Genomic DNA, 22,146 nt, shown 5'->3' with positions numbered 1-22,146 from the left:
TCCTTTTCTTGGGTAGAGTTTTTCACGTGGGGGGTCCCAAACCCAACACACAACCCTGGAGAGGAGATGTTTCGCCTTCTCACTTTAGCTCGCCTTAAAACGGATGTTTTTTGGCTACCCAGAAGATACTTCGTCTAAGACAGGAAGTCGTTAGCTGCTTGAGCCATAAGTAAAAGAATCGACTACTTTCAAGTAAAGGGCGATCTGAGAACTTTCCTCACTTGCGTGAACTTCTACACATGGTTTCATTCTCCTATAAATTTGTAAAAATGCAGTTCAAGCAAGACGAAAATTATGTGGTGTATGCGGATAAGATGTGTAGTCTGAACGTCAATGCCAAAATTGGTTTGCAAGATTCGATTTAGACGGCGATTTCGATTTAGAGGATGCACCTCCTGGAGATACTCTTGAAGCCGATTTGGCTTAAATCAAGTCGTTCAATAGAAAAGAAGTAGTGTTGCGCCAGGATAATTCGAGACTTTATAAAAATTTGAGGATTCGCGAAAAGCTTTTGCACTTTGAATGGATGAATGGGATCTGCAACCAGACTTGGCACCTTCGAGATATACGTATTATTTTCTCCGGTCGGTCTCTACAAAATTTGTTGGTTGAGAGAACCTTCACTTCAAATCAGAACATTAAAACCACTTAAATCAGTTTTTTGCCTGCAAGGATCAATAATTTTATGATTACGCATTCGATATCTTACACGAAAAATGGCACAAGGCTTTGAATCAAAATGTAGAATACATAATTCCATTAAATGTTTAACGAAATAAAAAAATAGTGTTGAAATTATGCTAAATAAAAAAACGGAATTACTTAGTGAACAACCTAATTTTTGGAATAAAGTTTCCCTCAATCGAAAAATTGAAATTTAACAATAATCATAAATTATGTTAAACAAACGATTTTAAGGAATTAGGTCAGTGTAGATCCATCAAAGAGTGTCTATGTTTGGCACTTTATTCTGGAAGTAAAGGAAGAGTTAGCGAACTAGTATTTCTAGACTTTAGCCATGCATTTTAGTATTTATAGGTAAATCTTCGGCATCGCATTTTACGAGAAAATTTTACTGTATAAGTGTGATAGCGTCCGACTACCTTCATCGCCCGATTCGAAAAATTTTGTTTCGACAAAAAGCATATAAAGTTTCTAGTTCGTTGACTAGCCCGTTTCAGGCGAATTAAACCGAGAAATTTTTGTTTTCACTATTCTATCAGTTTGTAATGATTATATACATATGTACATATACAACTCTAAGCTGTATCTGACCCCAAACAAAGTTGGATGTTTTAAAAATCAAAGACTGGACTAACTACTTAAAAACCTTTGGCATACTCATTAGAAACTGTATCGCCTTGCACTATGGTAAAAACTAGTTGCCTTGTGATCGAATTCGAAATAGAAAAATATAATTCTTTTATCCAAATTCAAAAATATCCAAAAATATTTGTTTAATCCAGAAACCGGCTGCCATGTCTTCTAAAGCAGATACAGGTATGTGTATATCCTGTTCCAAAACATAGCTTCATTCAACCTACGGCCCACATTTCAAATACCTTGCATGAGTGCTGTAAAGACGTCAACATTAATCACAGCAGTCCTCACTCAAGCGGAACCCATTGGCTGTGGATTCCGGCTTATCAGTGCTTTGGCGTAAAAGCTTTTTCCGTGCGGAAGACCACCGGCTGGAATTTGACAAATGAATTGTATTCAATTATCGCATTACAAAGCATCAATGAGGCTGGTTTTAGTGGTGAAGCTGTGGCAGCATTGCCTACAAAGCTGTCAAAGAGAAGTCATCATGAAAGAACTCTGCAAACTATTGATTTCACTTTCTAAGCACTGTCCTGGCAATACATCGTATATATACGCATACACAACTGTACATATGGATGTGTGGGTCTTCATATGTGCTACTTAAAATACAATAATAATAACAATTATAGAGAGAGTAGCATACAAAATCACTAAAAATGGCACAAGGCTACTGTTTTTCGTTGCAAATTGTGGTGTTGCCAGCAACAACCATATTCACATATAACACATTGCCGCCCTCAGAGTCCCGCACAACAACAATAGCAATATTGGAGGGGCCAAAGCAGTAGCATTAACATGATTGCCACAAAGCACGCACACTTCAAGACTGCGTGCCACATCGATCTTACAAAAGAGTGTTGCAGTGAATGTAACAACAACAACTAAAAATTGCAAGCTATAAAATGCATCAGCTAAAACAACCACTATACATGGCAAGTGTTTTGAAAAAGGATGTGTGTTGCAGTTGCACGTTCGCGGCAACACGCACTTGCGCACAGGCATTTTGGTTGCAACAAGGGGGGCGGCGTGCGCGGTTGGCGTACTAAATGGTGGCAACGTGTCACACAGCTTCCAGCGGCACACATGGGCATGCGCTGTTTCTGGACTGCTGAACCGATTATCATTGTTGCTACTGTTTTACGGATGCTCAGACTTTGATGGAGGCGCGTGATCTGCTCGCATATATGTATACTATAGGTGTATGTTGTTGTTGCTTTTTAGTAGTTAGTTGCAAATTTAAATGGCTAAAGTATAAAAGCATGTTCGCCTTCAAACGTTCTCAACTACACACAGCACTATCACCCGTTGTGCTGCGATGAGTTCGCCGCCCAGAAGTACTTGCTGCCACACACTGGCACTTGCCACTTTGCGGAGGACTGTTGCAACCAACATGAAGAGCCAATGATGCTAAAGATGATTCTGCGCGTTAAGTATTCATTTTCGAGAGTATCCGATTTCGTTTCCGTTGGTTGTAATGTTTCAGTAAGATTCGAGGCAAACTTAGCTTTTGCTAATTTGTTTACATTGTGCGTTCCTTCCATGTGTGTAGTGAAGACGTGTGCTATAGTGATTAATTCTATGAAAAAGGGTGTTGTGTTATGAACTTGGAATGGTTTTATTGCATTTAAAATTTTTAAAGTGATCAAGAGTGCTTAGAAATACTTTTTTAAGGAGATTTTCAAAACGTTCCTATTTCATATCTTATATGAACTCATCACAACATGTACATACGTTATAGAGAAATAACCCCCACTTGGTTATGCTTGAATACTTTTCTCGGCATTTTTGGGTATCATTTGTTTTTGTACATTCCAAGATGTAACTAAAAATTTGGTCCAGAGGTCCGATAAGTCCAACTTATGTCTCGTTTGTGTATTTCCACTGGTAACTAACGAAAGATACACGTGATGTTTTGTTCCAAGGCCTGAATCGAAGCGGGATCGTCCGCATAGACTTTAAACTTTACATACAAAGCGTAAAATTATCAGCTCACCGAAGTATTATCTCAAGTCGCCGAGATCACAAGTTTCAAATTCAGTCATAAAATAGTTGATTATCATGGCGCGATAACGGTCGCCGTTGACGGTTACGTTGTTACCAACATCATTTTTAAAGAAATTTGACCAGTGATTCCACCGGCCTACAAACCATACCAAACCGTAGTTTTTCTGGATGAAATAGCAGCCCTTGAATCTCTTCAGGTTCACCCCAGTTGCGGCAATTTTGTTTGTTTCCATGTCCATTGAGCCCGAAATGAGCCTCATCGCTGAACAAAATTTATCTCGAGAACGACGGATCTTCTTGGAACTTTTCAAGAGTCTATAGAACGAAGCGATATCGCGTGGGATAGTCGAGCGACTTCAGTTCTTTCACAAGTTGTATTTTATATGTACGCTTTCAATTTAAGATCTCGACGTAAAATGTGCCAAGTCGTTCCGTACGCCAGTACGACTTGCTGCGAACAGCGCCGAATCGACTCTCCGCGTTCTTTGTGTACACTGTCAGCTACGGCTGTTATATTTTCTTCATTGCGTGCTAGACGTGGCCTATTCGGTTGATTATTATTCAATAAAGAATGCTGGGTCTCAAATTGGGTGATGGTGTTGCGAATAGTACGCTTAGCCGATTATGTTGACCATATGTTGTGTGAAGCGCGCAAACCCATTATTTACAGAACTTAAAATTTCATAATAAAGTTAAACGATTTGTAAACTTTGTTCGAGTAAGGTAAGTTTTTCGATGATGAGATACCTAACAATACTGAAAAAATAAACATGACACACTTGGAAAGGTATTTCTTATTAGGAATAGAGATAACTCTCGAACTTCAGGAAATATGTACATAATTTGTTTAGTTTTTAAACTTTCTGGATAAGTTTCAAAAATTAATGGGAATTGCAAATAAATATCTGAAATATTACGAAAATTTAAATTTCTTGTATCTAGATAATTACAGATGTATTATAGATAACTCTAGAAACTTTTAATTTTCTCCTATGAAGCACGCCCTTCCATTATCTGAAAACAAATTCATGCGAAACATTCCACAAAACATACCTTAACTCCTACTATGACAGAAAAACGCAAGTCAATACAGCAAAATATAAAAATCAAAAAACCAAAAATATCACCGCAGTATTTCGTATTTGACCTGTTTAGCCCACCACTTAGCAGATCAATTTAAATTCGTGTCACCGACGGACGAACCGTAGACAGCATTTGTCGGTTAAGCCGCTCGACGCAACATTACGTTGCCGGCACTCTCCGTTTTCGTTACTCTTTCAAAGTACCGATTGAAGTGTTCGATTTTAGCACTGACATCGCGGTCGGTCAGCAATGCCTTTTGACTGACTGTGGACTTTTCGTTATTTTAATGAGGTGGTTTACATGACTTTTTAATTTCGAGTAGAAGGAATTAATTACGCGTTGGGCGGTCGCAGCCGCCAAAATGACTTTGAAATCGAAGCGCGAACACTTCCACGAGCATACATACATTCACACATAGCACAAAGCAGTGGCTTGTGCGCCGCCGCGTTTTGTCGTGCAGACATATACACATACTTTATGCTCGCGCTTTCCGCAAACGACGCGCCTGCTTGTCGGCATATTCCTCTTATCCATGCAAATTGTGGCGGTGCGCGCATGCGCAAAAGCCGCTGGTTGATACATATTTAAGCGCAAATATATATGTACATATGTATGTTTATGTGTGTGTGTTTGCGCATATGGCTCCGTTAAGCTTTTAATTTTATTAATTACTAAACATCGGCTGGTAGCCGGCACTGTTCGTACATTTCCGCCTGCACCTTTTTATTACCTGCTTCTCGGTGTCTTCTCAAATTTTATGCGTCAATTCCACAATTAACTACATGCGCACAAGAAGTCACATACTTGCCTCAATTCGATTATACATTCTTATAAACAGAAAATATTCAATTTTATATATCTTCGACCGTTTCTCCTCCGACTCGCCGCCTCGCTGCCTTGCTACCTCACCGCCGTACGTTCGTATTTCTTGCTGCGCGTCGCGTCGCCGTTATTGTGCTTATTAATTCTTACACTTTTATCAGAAATTTACGTTGTCGCTTGTTGTGCTCTTTGTCTTCGCTGATAAGGTGGCGCCTTGGCTTTTTCCTCTAAATTGACTTCTTCCAGTCGTTGGCCCGCATTAGCGCAACCATGGTGGCAACATTTCATGGCCCGGCCTCATCTGTCCTTATGCTTCGATGATTTATGGCTGCCTTAAGCCGTTTCTGAACCGTTTAACGATAGGACTTTATGCATATTTAGCGCCGCTATGCGACAGTCATCAACAGTAATTGAGTAACAGTTCGGAAGTGGTTAGTGGCGACAACGATGGCTGCACCTTCGTTTCGGACTAAGTGAATGCATAACACATACGAATATTTATATATCATGTTGACTGGATTGAGGAAAAATATTTGTAAGATACAAAAATAATGGCAAGTGGTGGACATAATTGCTTCTGGAGGGAGGCAAAGTACTGACCAAAGAGAAAATGCATATCAATATTTACTCATAAATGGACGCAATATGTACATTCTTAGAAACATGAAGCACGCCTACTACACTGCAGTATCTACTAATATTCAAAAATTTACAGTACATAAGAACCAGAGTACAAAAATGTATTTCGAAAATTAAGAATCAACTCTAACTTTGTATTACACATGTACATACATTCGTGTACATAGAAGTAGAGAAATGTGTTTCAAAAATTCAGATTTTTCTCTAACTTTGTAATGAATTAAGTTTTAAAATTTAAAATTTTTTCATAAATTACTTGCTTGAGCTTTTCATTGTAACCAAACTAGTCTAAGACCATTTAACCAAGCTAAGCCAAACTTTCTACAATGTGTTTCCTTTTTAAAGGTAATTCCATAATGGCACTCTTAAAGCACATCTATGAGAGTGGTAAATAACAATCGATTTCCAAAAATTCTCTTAAGGCGAATTTTTTACCATCAAAATCATTCACCATAGACATAAATTGGTAGTTATCACTTGAGGCTAGATCCATATAATATGGATTATAAAGAGGCTTCCAGGAATGCATCGGTGAGTCGATGTGTTTGGCCTGGCGCGATCCTAATGAACGCGATTCCTTTCCTGTTGACCAAATCGGCGATTACTTCCTTCAGACGATTCGATTGTTGACAGTACAGTACAGGTCCAAATGATGAGTTTGGCCTTAGTGAAGCCGTTTATAGTAGACAAACACGTAGCAAAATAAAAAAATATTAGCTAAAGTGAACTTGAAGAGAGATAATATCAAAAATTTATGATTTTCCCGAAGAGGATATAGAAGACTCCATCCGTCAAGTAAACTTAAAACGGAATATCATAGAAAATGATATAAAGTTAACTTAGCACATTAACACAGTTTAATTGAAAAATATATTGTAATTATCTGTACTATTTCCCACACACCTACGGAATAGAATGGAATATAATTTAATTGAGGTTTGCACCGTGACCTAAGATCTTTTGTGTCCTCTCATCTATCATATGCACTCACAAAGGCGTAGCACTATGATGAATTATGAATGCAAGGGCCTTACACCTGCGTCTACAGATTATTGTGCAATCTAGAATCAGATGCTCAGTACTTTCCGATTTAATGTCGCAAAACCGATTGTTTGTACAAGAGACTATGCCTATGTCGGACAAGTGCGTCTCGAAACTGCAGTGCCCAGTGCATCATGTGTTTAAATCTTGTTAAGTTGTAACCCCCTATTATCAGCTTTGCATATGGTGTACCTGTTGCTTGCTGTCATTAACTTTCTCGTTCCAGCTCCTTTATGGCGTGGGACCCTAACACAATATAGGATTCTGATCCCACTATCCTAGAAGCCGCAGCAGAGGGGACAAACTCTTGGCTGACGAGATTGCCGACTATCCCTTTATGCCCCGGCACCCAGGTCAGGTGTACACGGTTGCAAAATGATAAGCTGTCCAATAATTATTTGATCTCAAAGTTTGTTTTAGTGCCGTTTGCTAAGTATGGCAATACGTTGATGACGATAGCTACGCTGGAGACTTATTTCTACAAACCTACTTACAAAAAGGCCTATGCTTAAAATGTGGTTGGAAAAGATCCAAGTGACATAGAAGTTTGGTGCGCGGTCTTGCAATGATTGAATCAATGTCTTCCGATGTTTCCGAGCCGTAAGCCATTCGATTGTGCTGCTGCTCAGTAGTAGATGAAATGTGTAAATTCCATTCAGTCGGTAGTAAATTTAAACTTCTTTGTGAAGCTTAACCTTTTCGTAATGCCGTCAAATAGGGCCACCTGGGTCTTTATTTATTGAGACGACATTATTTTCCCTTTTCCAAATCCATCTGTTCTCATGTGTTTTTTTCGCTATGAAATTCAATAATAGTGGTCCAATAAAATTTCAACCATCCGATGGGCCACTATCGAAAGATACGGAAATGGAGAAGACCGGATGGGGTAGCAGTTTTATTTTTACCGCATGGAAAAACAGGCTCGTCCGCCGAATTGAGAAAAAATATAAAAATCGTTCTGTGAATCGATTGTTGTGTTTAAAAGAGAAATCAAGCAGTAAAATCAATAATTCTTTGGAAGCTGAATACGAGGAATTCTCTTTCGTCGATAAACTGAAAGATTGGTTCAACGAGTTTCAACGTGATCGCACCTCAGTTTTTGATGAGCGAACTTGAAGTGTTTTTTCACAATGACAACGTCGCCACATGCGCTGGAAAGAATTTTGAGTCGAATAAGTAGGTTGCCGTCTGCAAGAAAGCGTTTTTTCCGACGAGTTTATAAAAGTTGGAACATGGCTAAGTTCAGTGTATTGGGCTTACTTGTATAATTATGTTGAAATAGAAATCTCCAATTTTTACAAGTTTTAGTTTTTCTTTCCTAAGCTAAATATTTATCGGGCCAGCATCGAAAATTATTATTTTTGGTTTATAATATATATGTATGTGCATGCTACCAATGTCAATTTTTTAGCTATTTTTCTCATTATTTAAATACATCAATTTGATTATAAATTGAAAAGTTTTCCGTTTACAGACACACATTTATACATACAAAACAAATATTTCACAATCTGACCCCTTTGATTCTTCAATATCTTTTAATTTATTACAAAAACTTTTCGGTCAAACTTATTTTCATAAGAGCTGCTATTATAAATGACTTCTATGCCCGATAACGGCATATGCAGGAAGCAATTTGCTTAAGTACTTTCATAAACGTATAAAATCGATGCTTAAGCAGTCGTTAAATATTTTCAAAGTAAAACTTTGCCAACGTCAACGCACCGAATTCTTAGTAAGTTTCTTATCCTTGAAAGTGCCTCGTTGCCCTGCTGCTGCGCGTTAAACCACAAAAATCATATCTTAGCTATTTTTTAATTTATCTAAATCAAGTTCAACTACTAACTATGCTGGGGTATTTACATTTTCGAAAGGTCGTCGTATCCTACACAATAAATACATATTTATACACACATAAATATATTTTAGGCAAATGCCACACCGTTCTCACTCGTCTTTTCGCCAGTTTCCGTCGGTTTTCCGCATAAATAATGCATGTTAAAAGCTTTTCGCATTATTCGTCTTGTGCTGGAGCCACGCATTCAGGCAACGCTACGCTCAGCACAAGATGAAGAAAACGACGAAGAGTGAGGCGACGCTTGAGAAGCAGACCGAGATGCAGAGAACATTCAAGCACTCGGTTGATATCATAAGATTTCATATCCCCTTCGGATTATTTAAAAACGCTTGTGTGGGGCAATAATAAATAAAAATGTACTTATATACATAAAACCCTCGAGCTCTTGCAAGATTGTTTTACACATATGTTTTACAGGTCGGTTCTCCACCGTTATTGTTGTGTATGTTTGTTCCCGTATTTTCACCGCGTTTCTGATATATGCAAATTCAATCGCCGCCAATCACCGTTATTCGCAAGCGCTCCCACTCATGTGAGGTGTGTTTGTGTGCGCACAACACTTTTACAGCTACATAATTCCTTGCTTTAAATGGTGGGCCTATAAAATCGTGCTTACGTGGTTTACAAGGGATTTAAAAGCTTGCCTCCAAACCCGAATTCCTTTTCTTTCTTGCTGGTTGTGGCTGCCACACTCATAAAATCGGCAACGTTTATAACGTCGATACACGCAGATTTTGGGGCTGAGCGTGAGGGTTGATCTTGGGGTTGGCGTAAAGCAGGCATACGTACATACACTCGCGTACTTAGCTCAATCTTCAAATGCCGATATATGTATGTGTTGGTGGGGTATGTGGCAAATCATGTGCTTATGATGTGCAGCGTTTGCGGTGCGATAAATGGCTTTTACTGCAATTGATATTACCGAAAATATGGCCAAAGCACAGCAATACTGTACGCAGATACATACAGACTTATGTCTATGCGATACATGGAGTCATATTCAGTTACGTGTGAATTTTCGATTGGCCGTAAACTCTCGGCATATTGATTCCTCGTAAATTTATGCTCTTACGTCGAGACATAAACAACATACACAATTTGAAATTATTCTGCATTTACCTTAGTCCAAATGAAAAAATGAGTTGAGCTTTGACTTAGAGGTTTTTATGTGCTTTTGCAGAAAGCATCAATAAGATATGCGATTTGTCAGTTTAACACGTGATCACGTGCTTGAAGTGTAAATACTAAAAAGAGCCCTTGGATTTATGCGAAATTCGAGCACATGAATTCTAAGGAAAACTCGAAGTCTTACATTAGAAATAAGAGGGAAATACGAGTTTAGATGCATCATAAAATGTGGAAAAGATTGCTTCCAATTAAAATATGAGAATTATGTATATTTATATAATTTTTATTTACGGTTGCTGCTCGAACACAAACATTAAGCTGTTGGAGGCTCCATAACACGCCGCGATTCGTCGTAGCTTAACACTAGATTGCCTAAGCAACTCATTTTGACTGCTTTCGAATTTCAATTAAAAAAAATAGTGATTTAAATAATGACATAGCTTCTAATAATTTTGTGACTTTTTCTACATTTCTAAATTTCGTACATCAAGTTTGGATCTACTTTTCTCCAAACACTGACATCCAGAGTACTTTAGCATAAATAGAATGAATTTTCAACTCAAATCTACCTTCCGCCACTGTCTTCAGTTTGCAAAAACTTTAAACATTCATCTCCCATCGAAATTTTATACAACCAACACTCAACCTGAATGGCTGATTAGTGATGTTTCAATAAATACATCTCTACAAGAATTCAAAAACTCCACCACCAGTAACTCAGTTTTTCAATAAATCTTCTTAGAACTAACCAACGTCTACGAGTATAAGTATAAAAAGTTTAAAGAAATTTTTACAGATGGGTCCAAATTAACTAATACTGCCTATGCTGTTACCACAGCTAACAGGACAACTATTACTGGCGGAAATTTTCCATCATATTCGTCCGTATTTACCGCCGAGGCATCTGGAATGTATATGGCGTTAAACTATGCTATCTTAAAAAAAGGCAAATTCCTTATTTGCTCAGACAGCTTCTCCTGCTTGAACGTCATACGCAACATACGAAATAATCCCATAGTAATATCTAGAACAAGAAAAAACGTTAACTTCGGCTGCACCGAAGCTAATATACCCTTCACAGGTGCATTTCTTTTAGTAACTATGTGTCCAGTTTGTATGGAAGCTATATGCTATAGTAATCCGATCTGAACAATTTTTTCGGAGATTATGTTATTACCTTAAGCAGTAATCCGTATCAAATATACCACGTCAAATGCGAAAGTTTTCCATACAGTAACTTAAAATATTAATTTCGGCAAAAAATGGAATTAAATCACAAACATTTTCGCTCAATTATTTTTTATAACTTTCGACGTGGATTAACTCAGCAACAATGCTTGGTTGACTTTAATTATATTTTTGACTATGAAACTCCATTAAAGACCAGTGTTTATCGATGGTATGGTGAATTCAACCGAGATGGTAGATCACTTCAAGTGGTATTTCTGGAAGGAAAATTCAGTTGTTGTTCCGGAAACTTTTGATGCAGTGCGCAAGTTGTATGTCGACTGGTCTTCTTCAAAAAATGAGGAAAACAAATCGCCGAAACAGATCACTCTTCACCACTACAACGCGAGCTCTCAGACATCGACTGAAACAACTCCATTTTCGAACACTAAAAACATCGATTTCATGAGTCATGCACCGTGTAGTGCTGACTTTGGACTGAACGACTTCTATTTATTCCGACACGTAAGGAATAAACTAGGATGTCAACGTTTATTCGACACCTGAAGAGGCGATTGATGCATTCAAAAGGCATGTTTTGGAGATACCCCAATCAGAGTGGCTAAATTGTTTCGACAATTGGTTCAAACGTATGTAAAAGTGTAAAGATCTTAATGAAGCATATTTTGAAAACCAATAACACGATTTTCGATGATTAATATTTGTTTTTGTTATCGAATCACGAAATATAAATGGCAACCCTCGTAGTATACTATATAACATATTTGTTTTAAACAAAGGGTTAACTACTAAAAACAAGCAATTAATACACACAATTATACAAAAAAAGACATAATCTTACTTTCAGTTGATGGTCCGCAGTCAGACACTTTTGACGCATTTAAACACTATTAAACTAAAATAAAAACTTAATTGCTTGCGTCGGCGCTTCTACTTCGCCGCTAAGAAGAAGATATAACAAATTTAATAATTTTATGAATGAAAAAGTGAAATGCCCATACACACATACACACACATCCGTAATACTGAAACATTCGTCTGTTGCACAGGTCGTTGGGCTTAGCCAAACGCAAATGACACACGCACTTACCTCTTCCAGCGGGTACACGCAACACACTCCAACTATTTAAGTATGACAGATAAGTCGAATTTAGGATAACAACAGCAATTAGGATCGCATCCATGTACGTTCGTATGCGGAAGATATAGTGGCCTTAGTCTGGTTGCATGCTCGCTGCTCGGGGCGCGGTCATTTTGAAGTGTCTAATTGATTTCACAGCAGGTATACACAGGATAATTGATACAATACATTGTGGCACATTCGCGCCGATGAGCTGCGCCGTTATACAGGTACATTTGCTGACACACCACATCGCCACACACGCATGCACACATAGGCTGAGCGCCGCGCCGGAAGTAAATATCGGAAATTGCTTGTTATCTTTGAGAATTTATTGCTTTACAAATTGCTTCCAAACTGAAACCCTACAATTAAATTAAGTTGAGTTCATTGCTCGATTGCTTAGACGCCACCGTCGGTCGGCGCACCACAATCACATGCTTAGACAATAACTATATACTATGACAAAGTCCGCACAATTGCGTGCCCTTTCACTTAAATATACTTGTATGAAAACTCTTAAATAATAATCAGCTTCTTTATGCGTTTATTGTTATATTAAAAAAACATAATTGATGTGCCTTTCGTTTTTTTTTCGTCTTACAGCTGCCTTTCCCATCACCCGTCGCATCGGCCATCCATATCAAAATCGCACACCACCAAAGCGGAAAAAGCCCCGCACATCCTTTACACGCATACAAGTCGCTGAATTAGAGAAACGTTTCCACAAGCAAAAATATTTAGCGTCCGCCGAGCGAGCGGCACTGGCGCGCGGTCTTAAGATGACCGATGCACAAGTGAAGACTTGGTTCCAGAATCGGCGCACGAAATGGAGGTGAGTGTTGTTATCGAAACATTTCTCTTTGTTATATGAGAAAATTGCTGTTACTGTGTCACTGATGATATGAACAAGTGCTCAGATATTTTCAATTGAATTCAGTTACACTATAGGTGATTCCATTTTGCACACTCTGAAAACTTAGAAAAAATCTTTGAAAGTCCATATATTCAAAAAACCACAAGGCAGGGAGATTTGAAAAACAACGTTTAAATTTAACGTTAAAAAATTATAATCGCCCTCACAATAGGTTCCTTCTGTCAACACGATATCCAATTTTCCATACTTGTTATCAGCATCGGCTCTTGGATGCACTTATGTGCCTTCAGCGAATGACTTTTAATGGCTTCAATGGACTCATGGCACGTTCCCCGAAACGAAACAGAAAAAAAATCACAGGAAGCCAAATCTAGGAAATACGGTGGCATAGCCATGACATTTTTATCGTATTTGGCCGAAAAATCAGTAACAATCATGCTACAATTTGACGGGGCGTTATCGCACTAAAAGTCCTGATTTTTTAGATTTTTGGATAGTTTCGACGGCATATTCATAAACCCTCGTCTTGTCACCAGTAATGCGGCGTTTGATAATGTAGGGTCCTCAGCTACATTGTTAAGCATCTCTTTTGTGATCTCTAATCGATGTCGTTTTTTTAAATATTCAGATATTTTGGTTCGAATGTCGCATTGGCACATTTCAGACCTAAAACATTAACCAAAATGAGTTAAATCGATCCTTAAGAAATGTCAAGATCCTCTGCATCTCTCTGATGCCTGATTTTCAAGCACTGTTTCTTTAACTTCTTCGATGTTTTCATCATTATTATAGATGGATGGATTCTGTAGCCGTGATTCCATGGGAAACACAAAATTTAAAGAAAATTCGTTCTATTTTTTCATGTGCGATTTTTACCTCTAAAAAAATTGTACTGATTCAGTTTGTACACGCAGTTTAAATATGCCAGTCTGAGACAATGTGCTTTGGTATTATTCCGAAACTCAAAAAGTTATCTACAGGTGAGGGAAACGAGCAAATTTCGATGCAGTTGAGAAGTCCTTGTAACCCGAACGAAAAATGTTTACGCCAAAACATGGCGTTTGAATAAAATTTAAACATTAGCAAAGCGACCATAACCAAAATGTTTCTGACCAACCATGAGACTTCTTATAACTCACATTGGATTACCTACAAAATGAATAATAATACGCATTAATCATGTGATTTATATACACTGATCCGAAAAGACTGGCATAACCAAGATAGCGAGATAGAATAGTACACGATTTAATCACTATACCTGCTTGTATACAATTCATCTAGAAATATTTGTTGTTGCTACAAGCAAATTTTTTTGACAAGAGAGCAAAACTCAAATCTGGGAACCAGAGAAGAGCTTTATGCGCTATTTTTGATGGTAACTCTCAAAGACATATATCTACAAGTATAATTGAATATTATATTATTCGTAGAAAGTTCCACATAAAATTGATTTAACTTTTTTTTAACCGAAAATGCTTTAAAACTTTTTGGAAACAAACCGAAAAGAACATCCTCGGTTTTGGTTTAGTAAATGCATACCTTTTGGCAACGAGAGTTACAAATGAGTAAAATATGTAGTTGCAAAAACTTTGCTGCCACTGCGAGCGTAGTTTAAATAAGTGCCGTTATTTATTATGTACGCGTATGATATAAAAAGTGTAAAATGAAAATAAGCACTTTAAAAATTCATGAACACATTAAACGTGCAACGTGTGGAACAATGCCACATTTCAATTTCGAGCAGACCGCTTTTTCCGACTTTTTCCGCACCATTTTGCGACGCCTAACCGCCCCCGTAACTGAGCTGCGGCGGCGGCGGGATATGGAAGAAGTGCGTTTTTGAAAGTGAGTACAAATTTGTGTACAATTTTCATTGTGGGCGTGTGAGTAGGTGGAGGGTAGTTATATCTTTCAACGCTTCAATTTTCAACCCTCACAAATACAAACATATACAAATGCGTGAAGGAAGTGCTTAAAAAACGAAAGAAAGCAACTAAAGGGCTTATAAATGGCGGCTAAAATGTTGTTGGAGTTTTGTACATTTGTTATACCCTTAACAGGAGGGAACGTCGGAGACCTTATAAAGTATATACATTAGGGTAGGGCAAAAAAAAATTAAAATTTATTTTCGTTTTGTGCTCTGTAAGGCAAGGCACTTCTAAGAAAATCTCTCCAAACGTGAGCTTTTAATTGTAACGAAAAAGTCATCCGCCTCACAGTTTTCTATTTTTTTGTTATTATCAGTTAGAAAACTTCAGATATAGTTTCCAACTGCTTGAAAAAAATATTTTTTTTTATAGATTCTTTTGAAAATTGAATGCTCTATAGAAAGGTCTCTTACGATTTTTTCGTGAACCTAACCGTTTTAAAGATATTAACGGTTAAAGTTTGTTAAAATTTTTGAGTCAATATATTTATATACTACTAGTTCTTCAGTTTTTGTGATAACGATCTGTAATTTTGCACACATTCTTCACTCCCTACAGAATAGCTTATTTGTCTGAGTCGTCGGTATTCGATCCCTATAGCATATACGAGTACATAGTTTCCATATAAACAAGCCGAGTAAATCAAGTTCTTCTTCATATGGAATATGAAATGTATATGTGAAGGGTATCGTAATCGAAGTTTAGGTTTTTCGTTGTTTTTGTTATTGTAGTTTAATGTTAAAAGCATGGTCCCGTCAACGCTTAGCGCTTACGTAGTGATATCAACGGTTACAAAACTGCTAAATTATTTATACTCGTAGTAGTATGAGACATAGTGTTTGGTACTAAAGGCGGCCGCGCTTTTAAGTACATATTTGGAATAAATAGCAGTAATTTTGGGGTAGTAGGGCCCTTCTTAGTTATATTTATCAACAAATTATGTGTTGAAAGCCATCGATCAGAAATTGTTGGTTATTAGTTAAATAATTATGGTAATATACATACATGCTTGCAAGTAAATATATCAAAATTATATAATTATAATCACTTTGTGACAGCGACTGTAGCGCCGGCAGCGCCTAATGCGGCAAGCAAACACATTAACATTTTAATGGCCAGTGTTCACTCAATCGTCGCATTTACATAGGAAATGGCCGCTGATTACAATGGTGGACATTTTTTACCATTTTTGTTGTTTTTTTATAACTGTTATTCGTGTCGCACTGCTCATTGCGCATTGCACTAATTTATCCCCCTAGACTGCTCGAGCTTAATTTGTAGCTCATTAATTTCTTTTGTGCGCCATTATGGCTGGACAGCCGGCAGAGTTGCCTCCAGCAATTGCTTTAAATTTCGTGATAAATTCACTGTTTGCATTTGATTAGAAGTACTTTTTTTCACTACTTTGTTTTTGTGCCGAAATCATTAGATTGTATATTTACTAAAAGCAGTTAACGTTGACAGCTGTCATCAAGCGACCGTATTGCATGTCAACACACACACGCACAGCTAACGTCCATTATATTTTTTCCATCATGAAAGCAAATTTAACTGGACTTTTACTTTGCATGTGTCAACGTGAATTTTTGTAGATATACATACGTACATATACATACATACATATGCATATGTACATACATATGTATATACAAATGTATGTGTCTGTATGTTTTCTACTTGTATTACTTAAGCTCTAGCATTCGCATTTATTTCTAGCTCTTTATTTACTGGTAAAACACACATATTTTATTTGGTGACTGGATTAAGTGTGTTCAACATGCAAACGTCGGCGAAACTACGAATTGGCACGAGTAAATCACAACAAATCGAGATATTGAAATGATAGCTGAAAATAAATTGCCTGCGCTTTCAATTAATCGCCATACAAATTTCTCGATTCACTGAGTAGAGGCAACACACACACATGCTTACAATGCTGTGACACAAATATGCATACATACAGACACACTAATTGCTAGCTTTGTATGCAAAAGTTAGCGTGTGGAATGCATATTACAAAGTTTTCGTGTGGTGATTTGTTTGTATGTGCACTTTTGTAAACAAATTAACTTTTCAATTAAAGAAATAAATAACCGCAAATACTTGCATGGGTTTCACATCAGCGACAGTTATTTAAATTGTTTGTATGTATGCATATAAATATAAAACTCGCTTGATTGACATAATTAGTTAATAATTATGGACAAATATTAATTGTAAATAAATTTTACGTGATTAAAATTCATGAAATTTGTATTTTTCAATAGAAATTTTTCAAGACTAATTAAAATTGACACAAGTTTGTAATTATTTACAAAAATAACACAACAATTTAAATAAAATGTAATATGGCAGCTATTATTTAAATACTGCTCTTAAATATCTACTACTTTTACTATAAATACGGGAACTATTAAAAATTTTTCGTTTTTCGTTTTTGATTTTTTTATTCCTGTTATATTGATACACTGATGCGAAATACCGTAAACACTACTACACTTATTATTTAAATTAACGGAAATACTTTAGACAAGTCCAGAACCCAAGAAACTTTTCTTAGTGAAACTACAAGTTATGGTATTAGCATTCTGAAACCTTTATGAGGTGATATAAAAGGTTAATAGCACAATGGAATTTTCAATTCAGCTTATGCGACGAATAAAACAAGCAAGATGTATAAGCCACATACATATGTATATGTATGTATGTAGACTGGCATATTCAAGATAGCAAGATAGACACGATTGCGCTTAAATATCTATTACTTTTACTATAAACAGGAGATCTGTTAAAAAAAATAACGGGAATTTTCGTTTTTTGAAACTTTTTTCAAAATAGTCCCCATTCGATATTATGCAATTATGCCAGCGCTTCTTGCAATCGTAGAAACACTTCTCAGACCTGTTTTTTAGAATAGCCTTAACTCTTTCAGCAACGTGCTTTTAATGTCATCTACAAGCATCGACCTTTTAAGGTTCTCTTTGTTTCTAGAAATAGGAAAAAGTCACACGGAGCAATGTCTCGCGAATATAGAGGCTGGAGCAAAGTCACACTATTACTTTTGGTCAGTAAATCAAGAACAATCAACGAGGTGTGAGCTTTTAATACTCGAAACTCGCTTAGCTCTATAAAACACCTCCAACATAAAAAACATAATAAGAATATTGACGAAGGGATTTCCCAAATTCGCGAAACTGTATAAAACTTCAGCCCAAATCATTGTATTTAGAGAGAAGCTTACTTGCTCTAGCTGAGCGAGCGTGCAGAAAAGTGATGATTTTGGACAGAAAGTTAAAGGAGAAAGCAGCTGGAAGCATTACTCCATGAAGATCGTTGCCATACACAATAAGAGCTCACAGAATCTTTGGAAGTCACTCCCTGATACATTCAAAAGCAGGGAAATTGGGTTCATTATTAAACCCAAAACATTTTGTACAATTATTTGCATATCAGAAATAATGCTTGAACGCTACAAAAAGAAGCGGTTTTTGCATCGAAATGTGACTGGTGATGTTAGTGAAGCCATTATCCTGAATGCAAAAATCCAAAAGACCAAATCAACTGCAAAGGAAAATGAATATCCATGACGCCACGACGCCAAGGAAATCTTCAGTATTTCGTAGGATAAGAAGGGCGTGCTGTAATATACACTTATAAAACTGAGTGAAAACATTAATGGGAAGCGCTACCGACAACAACTCATCAAACTGAAGCGTGATTGCCGAAAAATGTTCGGAATTTGTGACTAGACCCGATACGATAATTTTCCGACATAACAGCTCGGAGTCATGTTGCAAGACCGGTAAAAAATTATTTGAAAAATAGCGGTTGGAAAGTTTTGCTTCACTCGCCTTATAGCCCAGACCTTATCCCTTCTGACTACGCTGTGTTCTGGTAGATGCTGAACGCTCTCATTAAAATACGGTTCACATCAGAACAGAATATTAAACATTTACTTGATTCATACTTGGCCGCAACTCGCGCAGTCAGAAAGATGTAAAAATGTTTTAACTTCAGAACTATAATACTTTAGATAATACTATGGTAGATATTGTCTTAAATAAGCATTCAAATTTTTAAAAATAAATTCGCATATAAATAACTTTATAAAAACATTATATACTTTATAGTTCCTCCGATGTTTCCTTCTGGGTGTTATTAACTTAGTGGCAAACCTAATTAAAGATTTTAGAGACTTGAATAACAGTTTTTCATTTGAATCCCTATTATTTTCCCAGATATCCGGCTAATTCAATTCTATTTTAAAGGAAACCTCATATTGTTTCATTGTATTAATTCTATATTTTTAATAATGTAATATAACTATATAATAAGAATGGATGCAAAAAATGAAAATGTATCATAAAAAGGAAAAATTCTTTAAAAAATTTGAAAACAATCTTAAAAACTCGAAATTTAAAAAAAAAGAACTTCAAAATGAAGATTTGTGGCAGCACTCCAAATGATATACATATGTACATATCTATACGATCTAGACAAGTTGTTTGTTGTATTTGTGGTCTTACTCTCCAATGCTTAGCGAATTGAAGATAGCTTTTATATGCAAATGTCGGTATACTATATATGACGTAAAATTATTAATATACTACAACTAGTATGTGTACACATCTGTATACAGTCATTGTTGCATGTTATTTCATGTTATATAAATAAATATTTAAATATAATAATGTTATATATGTAGTTATAGCCCTATTTATAGCATAAACGAGTTGTGCCAATAGATTTCAATAACTTTACCCAGTCAATACGCTAATGAGCTTAATATTGCTTTTTAATTGTCAATATTTTGTAAATAGATAATAGAAATGTTAAATGTTTATAAAATACTAATATGCCCCAGTTCACTTAGAGAGATTAACATTTATGGCATAAGCGACAGCCGAACTTAATTGCTTTTCACAATTGTATGTACATAAGTATGTGGCCGTCCATATTATTTAACCGTCAGTATATACATATGTACATACATAGGTATTAATCATACATCTAAAATGCAGACATACATATGTATGTAGTTGTGCACGCATATTCTTCTGATTTAAATATTAATGAAATAGCAAGGCATTAACTATAAAGGCAATAAAAATGCATCGAATCACAAACACAACAAAACAAAAATAAGTGTGTAATACGAGTACTATCGATCAACGGTATATTCGGGTTGCGTGTTGTACAAATTTACTTCAACTGAGCAACATGAATTAACATAAATAATTAAACTAATTCCAATTAATGAACTCGGAGCTCAAGACAAAGAAATGAAAGAAGTGATAAAACATCAAGAGCAATTGTGAAAAAATCTCTCGCCAAGTCAATCGATTTGTTGCTTGTAAACAAGTTGACATGTTAACTGTCAATTCGACAAATGTCAAATCAAGTTAATCAAATACTGCGACCAAGTCTCGAATACCGTAGAATGGGGAGCGCTGAAACGTGATCAATGACAAAGTGGTACTAAAATTAAATAAAAACACGAAGCACACGAGCAGAAGCAGAAAATACAGTAGAGGCATACGGAGTTCGCAAATCACCTAAATTAATCATGAAACAAAGAAGAACCCCTAAAGAAAATACCGTGAAAGCTTTAAGTGTGGGTGCGGCACATATCCGCACATTTCCTCCTTATCCAGCGCCAGCCATGTGGCATCCTTCATAGCCGACGAATCACTGTCAAAAGTGATGCAGAAAAAAAGTGGAAAATAAATGTGGTTTCGTGAGGCTAAAAGAATTGTTGCCATTTACAAAATGAAGTCAAAGATATTAAAGGAGAATGAGATGTACATATGTATTTCCGTAACAGGCTGAATTAAAGGTAATAAAATCGAGTTGCAGATGGCGGCGGCGTGACTTAGGTCTATACAGTATAAAGAGAAAACATTGCCACGTAGTCGTAGACTCCAGTAATTTGTTTTGTCGCCAAAAACTGTATGTTTAATCGTTCAACCGTACATAGAACAAATAGACACATGTTTGTTTTTTTTTGTAACTAGCGTAATTAAAATGACATGAAATGAACATATCACTTGGGTTTCGGCTTCTAACAAAGAATTGTCTAAATTTAAAGCATAATTGTAGAAAGAGAAATTTTCGGTGGACAAAAAATCAAGGGTAGATATTGCGTAGATATTCGGATTTGTGAATAATCGAATTTATATGCCAAACCCAACAATAGTTATATTCAAACTTAATTTGAAAATTGTAAAGTACAAAAAATTATACAATGTATGTATATTTAAACTTTGGTATTTGAAAAAATTAAATAAATGCTTCCGGCAAAGGAACGCCATGTTGTTTTTCCGTTTTTAAGGAGAAATCATTTATATCACATTGTTAAAAATTATCTACTGATTCTTGAATTTTCATATGTATTATACGGCTTCGATTCTCCCTTTCTGTGCTTATTTGAGCACTATTCACTTGTAAGAAAGAAAAAGTTGAAAATTTGACTTCAAAATAATTTAGGCTTATTGAGGGTGGATACTTTGTGTAAAATTTTCAAAAAAAAATATTTTTATTTTTATTTTTTAGTACATTTTGATAATCTATGCCTTTAGAAATATCGTAAAAAAAATTTTTCAGATATAAACAGTTTTCTAAAATGTAGCCACTCAGTGCAAACAACTGCATCAGTTTATCATTAAATGCGTTTTCTTTTTTTCAAACAACATTTTTCAAATTTGCTTTGTCTCACCACGACCTACGAGTTTTTCAACCAATATTTTGCGTAAAATTCCACTTTTTTCAAAAACCACGCCATTTTGTCGATTTTTTATTTTTCGACCATGATTCATTGTACGGACAATATCCTCTTGAGAGACTTCTTTTAGGTGTCATCCATGTTTTTTTCCACCGTCGGAGATCACATGAAACTCTGAAAAAAATTTATTATTTTCTCCCCAAATTTTGGTGTGTATTCTTTAAAAATGTATAAATATGTATGTATAGTATATTTTTAATTTCAAAAAATTCTACTTTTTCAGGCCGTCACACTAGCCTCGTAAAGAAATATTACTTTACAGACAAAAAAGCACCTAGAGCCATTTTATTCCATTTTTATTATTCCATATCTATTTCGAGGTTACATCAGTAAAATGTTCAATTCACTATT

At 36.1% G+C, this 22,146-nt stretch overlaps 1 protein-coding gene across 1 annotated transcript in view; it reads left to right on the top strand.

Moving 5' to 3' along the window:
• The window catches only part of LOC105223145 (T-cell leukemia homeobox protein 3), a 41,236-nt gene that overhangs the window by 8,063 nt on the left and 11,027 nt on the right, over positions 1–22,146 (top strand). The window contains exon 3 of the mRNA XM_049448339.1: positions 12,813–13,041. Coding sequence (XP_049304296.1) covers positions 12,813–13,041 — 229 coding nt within the window. The remainder of the gene's footprint in view (positions 1–12,812; positions 13,042–22,146) is intronic.

This window comes from Bactrocera dorsalis, chromosome 2, assembly GCF_023373825.1.
Source record: "Bactrocera dorsalis isolate Fly_Bdor chromosome 2, ASM2337382v1, whole genome shotgun sequence".
Taxonomy (NCBI): domain Eukaryota; kingdom Metazoa; phylum Arthropoda; class Insecta; order Diptera; family Tephritidae; genus Bactrocera; species Bactrocera dorsalis.
The sequence above is the reverse complement of the archived record's forward strand: the minus strand, read 5'-3'. Positions and strand labels throughout refer to the sequence as shown.